At 34.9% G+C, this 7,500-nt stretch overlaps 1 protein-coding gene across 1 annotated transcript in view; it reads left to right on the top strand.

Annotated features, from left to right (window-relative positions):
- Nucleotides 1-890: 890 nt before the first annotated feature.
- Nucleotides 891-7,500, top strand: part of LOC125042686 (TBC1 domain family member 23-like) — a 17,271-nt gene continuing 10,661 nt past the window's right edge. Inside the window, exons 1-9 of the mRNA XM_047638497.1 lie at nucleotides 891-1,271; nucleotides 4,244-4,343; nucleotides 4,588-4,702; nucleotides 4,839-5,043; nucleotides 5,790-5,913; nucleotides 6,168-6,292; nucleotides 6,733-6,883; nucleotides 7,112-7,276; nucleotides 7,448-7,500. The exon at nucleotides 7,448-7,500 is cut by the window's right edge and continues 34 nt beyond it. Of these exons, the coding sequence (XP_047494453.1) occupies nucleotides 1,174-1,271; nucleotides 4,244-4,343; nucleotides 4,588-4,702; nucleotides 4,839-5,043; nucleotides 5,790-5,913; nucleotides 6,168-6,292; nucleotides 6,733-6,883; nucleotides 7,112-7,276; nucleotides 7,448-7,500 (1,136 nt within the window). The 5' untranslated portion in view covers nucleotides 891-1,173. The remainder of the gene's footprint in view (nucleotides 1,272-4,243; nucleotides 4,344-4,587; nucleotides 4,703-4,838; nucleotides 5,044-5,789; nucleotides 5,914-6,167; nucleotides 6,293-6,732; nucleotides 6,884-7,111; nucleotides 7,277-7,447) is intronic.

Raw genomic sequence — 7,500 nt, 5'->3', positions numbered from 1 at the left:
AGCTTGTTTGAATATTCCTCGCTAGTCAGCTATCACAAAGCACGTGATGACAAAGGTGATCCTAAAGCGCATTTATCCATGCTAGAGCACGTAATCTGGCATCAAGAGGAGAGTCTTTGCTCATTGGCACTAGACGGGAAAGTCGTGATTTTGTTTTCTATTTTGAATTCGGGAAGCGATAACTTTATCTTTATTTGTATCCGTATACACATTCTTTCCTGCCGGGAGGTGAACGTGCAGCAGATTAGATAACATAAATGTACATATTGTCATTACACTGCTGCACATAGGTTAAGTGTAATGTTGTTTTCTTAGAATAGAATACTTCGGTATTTCAATCAGCAATATGTGTCAAGATCATAAAAGAACATTGGTATTACTATTTCGAGCAGCATTTCAAAATGTCGAATGTAATCCATTTCCTTTAACATTACTTCTGACGTAATAACATTTACTGCCATCCCCCCCCCCCCCCCCCATGTTGAGAAGTTAAATACATCAAGCGGAAACATGGTATAAACCCTAAAACACACAACAAAGAACACTTAGGATATGGAGAGGAAGTCCTATATTTACGTCTCATTTTATATAGTCTAATCGAGAATGCAATCCATCATCTGTAAGCGAAAAATCGGACAAGTTGACAGTCATGAAGATATATTCAATACGTTTTGAAGTTCTCTTGTGTCATAAGTGGCTGAGGACTCATACTGCTACAACATTCCAAAGATGACATACTAATCATAACCCCCCCAACCTAAAATGTCAAGTGGGGTCAAAGGCAAAGGAATCGGACAAGTTGACAGTCAGCAGGAAGGTGCTGCCATCTACACGTAAACAATAGAAGTATTTCCACAATTGCCACATATACGGGGGAACTATAGCCTCTCGTTAGATATATAATTTAATTGAGAAAGCGTCGCTATCTTTTAGAACTGTGTATTTATGGTGGATGGGTGTAATTGTTTTGCCAGGTACACGTTATTTTAATTTAGGGGATAGGTTGAGATGATAATTTTATTAATATTAATATTACCAATTGCCGCAAAGTTTTGCTATTATGACCCTCCGTTATTTCGGTAACGTTAAATGAAACCATAGAATCTCAAAATATTCAAAATCTGAAGGTCTTTCAGTCATAAGATCATCCACGACGTCAAAATTAATCTTAAAATGCTTGTAAACAAATTTGTACTAAGATTCTCGCACGTACAAGGAGTTGGCAACAGTGTGAGATCAGTCATGTCTCTAGATGATGAAGACAGTACCTGGTGAGACGAAATTGCCTGTTTCAGTCGCTTTTATGACTCTCGTCTCTTAAAATCGGGAAATTAAGCTTAGGTATAGGCAGCCGGTTTGCTGGAAAGGGGCTGGAAGCAAGTTGTCGGCGGCGTAATGCGGTATCTTTGACAGCCTCAACCTGGCAAGTTTCTCTCGAGGTGGATCGCAAATTTTAACCATTCTCATTAAGAAAACTATCGCCGCTTTGGTAGATAAATGTTGAATTGAACCGGTAGAACGCTGGGAATCGATAGGTGTTACAGTTCGTCGAATGGTCTTGGAAATTGTGAATACCGAGCCTGGAAACTTTCACTTGTTAGGTCAAGAAAGCCAATATGTATCTTAGTTTCTGTGTTTTTCTGTGGTCTCGTTTTATTTACCTCTATTCTTACTAGGATCTCGTGGAAAACTCTCGGTATTGTGATCACCATCGCTTCAATCTTATCACTTTATAGTTATATGGGGAAATGTTTTTTGGCTTGTATTATCCTCACACAATAAGAAACAACATTTAGTCTGATTATGCGTTATAACTATCTATTGTAGTACATATTTCATTCCGGTATAGTTTGTTTTTCCCACAGCCATGTAGTACGAGGTAAATTTCTCCTGTAATGAACAGAATAGATACTTTATATCTATGGTACAATTTTTGCAGGTTTTTAATAAGAAAGTTGCAAAATGCAATACTTTGTTATCCAGTAAACTATTGGCTAATATATGAAATAATCTCTGTAGGCTAATAATAACATCAGAAATGAAGAAAATAGGTCATGACAAATACTACGTGAAGAATAAGTCCATGGTGATTGGGTGGAGTCCAGTAGGGAAAAACGACAATTGAATGGGAGTCTGGGAGCGAAGCCTCCAGGTTAGGAAGGTTTTTTGGGATGCAGTCACTTTGGAAACATTGTCAATACTTTCATTTATATCATTTGGGATGGAAAATAACAAGAGGTTAAAGCATATAATGTTGATAATGTAAAACTAGAAAATTACCTAAATTCTGTATGGGAAATCCTGTTAGGTTCTTGGTTGGTAAAGTAATCTGGCAAAAGAAGAAGAAAAGGATTTCACTTATTATATATTCTGTTTGATAGTTTCCACCAAAACCCTAGATGGAATATTTTCATGTTCATAGGTGCTCATAGGTCAATTTTAATTTTTGAATTGCTCACTCTAATGGCATTTACTTTTGTTTTAAGAAATACAGCCTTTGTTTGGTAACTTTGTAAATGAACTGGATTTGATTGTTCATTATAGATATTGTTTTCTGAGCCTTTAAAGTTATTGGGAGATATGCCAAGGCATTAACAGAAAATTGGTGACATTTTTGGTAAAAAGTTTGAGGGTTACAATGTATACTCTAGCTACCATTAAAAGCAAGGAGTTTGTTAATATTATCAATAAACTTCTTTACCTGTGTCACAACTGTGTCTTGACAACTTGTTCAGTATCATTCTAGGTTAAATGTCCAGTTTCATAGCTCTTAATTCGTAATTGAAAAATACCTTTATGTCTAAAATAGATTGGGTAAACCTTGGGCATTATTGGAAAGGCCATCCATTAGATCATAACATTTTAAGTCTTTTCCCTCATAGCATTTCCTTTTTAAACTAATGATAAGGGCATTAGAAGGGATGTATAACTCAAAATTTCCTGGAGCCCTACGATGTGTTCTCTTCCAGCACCAAAAACAAAACAAAAAAAAGACAACAAAAATGGATGAAATTGTAGTGGATGATGAATGTGAAGAAAATTAAATGACCTAGTAAGATTTGTACTTGATTGTGACATGATGATAGGCACTATTCATGAACCTATTAGAGTCAGCAAGATTTATAATAGATAATCACATGGCAATAATAGCTAGACCCAAGGGAAGTCAATGGAAATCCAGACAAGTGCATAAAGTGCCAAGAAAACTGTTTCACCTTTTTTCTGCAAAATTGTATGGCAGTAATGAGGAGTGGAGGATATTGCTCTTAATTCATGCCAAGAGTGCCTTGCAGGCTGGCCTTTCTAGATTTACTGGTTAAGTAAGAAATCCAAATTGGTAAGATATCCAGCCTGGGTTCTTTCCTACCAGAACATACTAGGTGAAAGTTTTATAGACCAAACAGGGGTTTGTGTGGATGGCAGCCCCACCACTTAACCCATTCGCGACAGGCATGTCATGTGTCCGTGCCATGCCCACTGTGAGTTTACTTGTTTAATTGTTTTTTCTTATGGATGGCTACACTTGTACTAAAGCACCAATGAGCCAATTACAAGTACTGCCTGTCTCGCCCTTTTACCCTTTTCTTTAATTTACGAAAATATTTTACGTTATCTTATTTTGCTACTACTAATGTTTATAATATTATAGTAATTATAATGTTTATGATAAAAATAACACCTGCTAATTCAAGGAAAGGTGAAATCAGGTAAGGCAGAGCCATCTATGTGTAGAGACAATTCACAAAAAATATAAAAAATGAGCACAGCATTTTCCCCATTTTTTACTAATTTTCCCCGGCGACAATGGATTAAGGGGTTACGGGATAAAGTCTCCTCTGTACCATGAATGTGCAGACCAGGTGGGGAGTAAGGGGGGAGGCAGCCTTCCAGAAAAGGGGTTCAAGGGTCAAAACCCCCTAATTACTGTAAAAGTGCCTCGCAGATAATTGAATGAATTTACTTGATTTTTTGCATTTGCCCTATATGTGATGGGAATTAGGGCAAGGTTTATTTGAAGCATGATGAAAGCTATAGGAAAAACATAAGTGTTCATCTAGAAATTGGTGTAAGGTGTCATTTAAATATTTACTAAGTCTTGTCATCACAAGATTTTAAAAATTTTGTTTACAGAAAAGTACTTTCACCAATTAAAAAATTCTTATCTGATTCAGATGCATATTGATCAGCAGTTCTAGATAGCAGAATTGCACTATAAATTTTTTCTCTCTCTCTTGCACCTCAGGCTACTAGCCTTAGAATCGGCGCTACACGAAGGCGCTGACGACCATGAACTCATAGGTATCACAAGAGGTCGGATTTTACCAGAGGAACACCGAGCTGAGGTACACCTAGCTTTTGGCTTCATATTTGTTTTTCTTTTTTCTCTTTATTTATTGGGGTTTCCTTGTTTTTTGAAATAGTAATTTGGGGTGAACTTTTATTTGTTACTATTATTTATTGGTATGTGTCTGGTCACATTTCTTTGTTGTTTTTCTATAATGATGATAATTTTTTTTATATATCCATGTATATTTTTTTTCCCCAGCACGAAATTTTCGCACACTGGATTTTTCTTTTTTATTGCAGATCTGGTATATATGTTTGGGGGGAGGCAATAAATTCAGCAACTTTGCACAATTTGATGAAATATTTGATTTACAAGAGCAGAGTGTTGTTAGAGCAGACGTCAAATCGCTTGTGGGTGAGTAATCACTGCAGTGATTGATTATTGTGAAAATGTTTGTGTATACAATTTCCTCTCATTTTTACCATTTTGTTCTGTAACATTCAGTACTTGGGTGTTGATTGTATGGTTTTCTTTATATTTTTTTCACCAGATAAATTAGGAAATGAGGAAGAAGACAAGGTATCTATTGTGTGCGACGTGGAGTCTATATTTACGCACTACTGCAAAACACGACACTTGAAATATGACACATCTCAGCTCTGGGGAGACATTGTGTTGCCACTCCTGGCTGCAAAGATGCCCAGAGATCACATCTATGTGTGCTTTGAGGAAATTTTAGAAAAATATATACCAAGGTATGTAAAAGTATGTATTAGCATGCTTATTTGCTTGTTTATATTTTTTTGTATTTCTTTAGTTGTTGAACAGAAAATTAGGTGATTGTTTTGGTTGTTTTTATATATTTGCTTTTTTTTTTTTTATTATTTGGAGAGATATTATTGTTGCTTTATTTGACTGTTGATCATTGAATTGAAATTATATATACATTCTTTATTTCTGTTATTGTTATTCTCTTTCCTTTTATTATAATTGTTCTTATTATTGTTCTTATTTTTGTTATTCTTGTTATTATTCTTGTTATTTTTGTTATACTTATTACTATTATTATTATTGTTGTTGTTTTTATATTATTATTATTATTATTATTATGATTATTATTATTATTATTATTATTATTATTATTATTATTATTATTATTGTTATTATTATTGTTATTATTATTGTTATTATTATTGTTATTATTATTGTTATTATTATTATTATTATTATTATTATTATTATTATTATTATTATTATTATTATTATTATTATTATTATTATTATTATTATTATTATTATTACTATTACTATTACTATTATTATTACTATTATTATTACTATTATTATTATTGTTGTTGTTGTTGTTGTTTTTGTTGTTGTTGTTGTTGTTATTATTATTATAATCAGGAAGATGATTTTTGTTTGATTAGTTATGATTATGAATATTTTTATTATTATTATTGTCATTTTTATTATCACCTTTCCAATTTTTTCCTCCAAGGGAATCGGGCCTGGGTAGCTCTGTATACCACTTGCTCCGGTTGATACTCCTCTACCACGACCCAGAGCTGTCCACATTCCTTGACTCGCGCAAGATCACCCCAGACCTCTATGCCACCTCATGGGTAAGGGCCTTGTACTATTATTTAAGTCAGTAATTAGAAAGGAGAACACAGTGATTGTTAGCAGTGACAATAAAGTTTTGATAAGTTTTATATTGTGTCAATTATAATGAAGAGACAAAAGAAAATCTGAATATGAAGAAGAGAAAGATAGCAGGGTTTTAACACTAATTAAATGCAAATCCTATCCAAGATGGACAGTAATCATGGACTTCCCCCCTCTCCCCCTACCTCACCTCCCCACCTTCTCCCCCCAGATGCGGAGTCTGTTCTCCTCGGTGTGTAGTCTGGACGCCACGATGGCAGTGTGGGACATCTACTTCCAGGAGAGAGACCCGTTCTTCATCCTTTTCCTTGCTCTAGTCATTTTAGTTAACGCAAGGTGAGGCGTCAGCAGCTGAATGCCATATGGGATTTTAAGAGTTTTGGATGTGATGTGGATATATTGGTATGGATTTCTTTCTTTCAGCTATTCTCTCTTTTTCCATACTTTTTTTTTCCTTTCTGTCTCTTTCTTTCTTTCTTTCTCTCTTTCTTCCTCTCTTCCTCTCTTTCTTTCTTTCTTTCTTTCTTTCTTTCTTTCTTTCTTTCTTTCTTTCTTTCTTTCTTTCTTTCTTTCTTTCTTTCTTTCTTTCTTTCTTTCTTTCTTTCTTTCTTTCTTTCCTTTTTTCTTCCTTTCTTTTTTTTTCTTTTTTTTTCCCCCCTTTCTCATCCTTTTTTTCTTTTTTTTTCCCCTTTCTCATCCTTTCTTTCACATTGCTCACGCTTTCCCTATCTTTCTTTCTGTCTGTCAATTCTTCAAGTTGAACATTGCCTCTTCAGGGACCAGGTGCTGGAAATGAAAAGTGAGACCCGTGATCAAATAATAACCATGTTGAGTGGCATCCCTGCTGGACTCAGTACTGACGATGTGTCAGACTTCTGCTCCTTGGCCAGATATTACATCATTAAGACTCCGCACACCTTCAGAAAAGTGAGTAACTGAAACAGGGAGTAGAGTGTTTATTTCTGTGGTTTAAGTCGGTAGTTTGCGTTTGTTTGATATAGTCTTGATATTTATAGCACTGGAATGTTTGTTTGATTTATTTACAGGGTTTGATTATTTATTTTTATAAGGCTATAATATTAATTAATTTGTTTCACATCATTAACATTTCTACTATTGTACTACTAGTTAGAAGAAAAAATCTTCTCTTTTCAGGATTTCACAACAGCAATATTTGGTTCTGTGTACATGGGCCATGGGGAAGTGTGCAATAGAGTGGGTGATCTCCCCCTCTCACAGGCACTTTGCTTGCCTGTCAGTGCAGAAGAGATCATTGACACTTGCGATATGTTGCAAGTTGCTGGTGATGACATTGAACAGGTAGAGCAGGGCTTTTTGTTTATTAGTGTTCCAAGAAATTTAGTCGTCTTTATTTTTTTGTGTCTCCTGGTTGGTTGTGAAATGGCCTTGCATTATTTCATTTGTAACATGGAAGTAGGAAAGATGTTTGAAGTATGAGCATATCTGATGTTTCTTAATACCTTTGACCAGGTGCGGTTCTTCTTGGTGGACTGCCGGCCTTCAGATCAATATAATGCCGGTCA

Source organism: Penaeus chinensis, chromosome 32 (assembly GCF_019202785.1).
Source record: "Penaeus chinensis breed Huanghai No. 1 chromosome 32, ASM1920278v2, whole genome shotgun sequence".
NCBI classification, from domain to species: Eukaryota; Metazoa; Arthropoda; class Malacostraca; order Decapoda; family Penaeidae; genus Penaeus; species Penaeus chinensis.
Note: the sequence above shows the minus strand (reverse complement) of the source record. Positions and strands in the feature narration are given on the sequence as shown.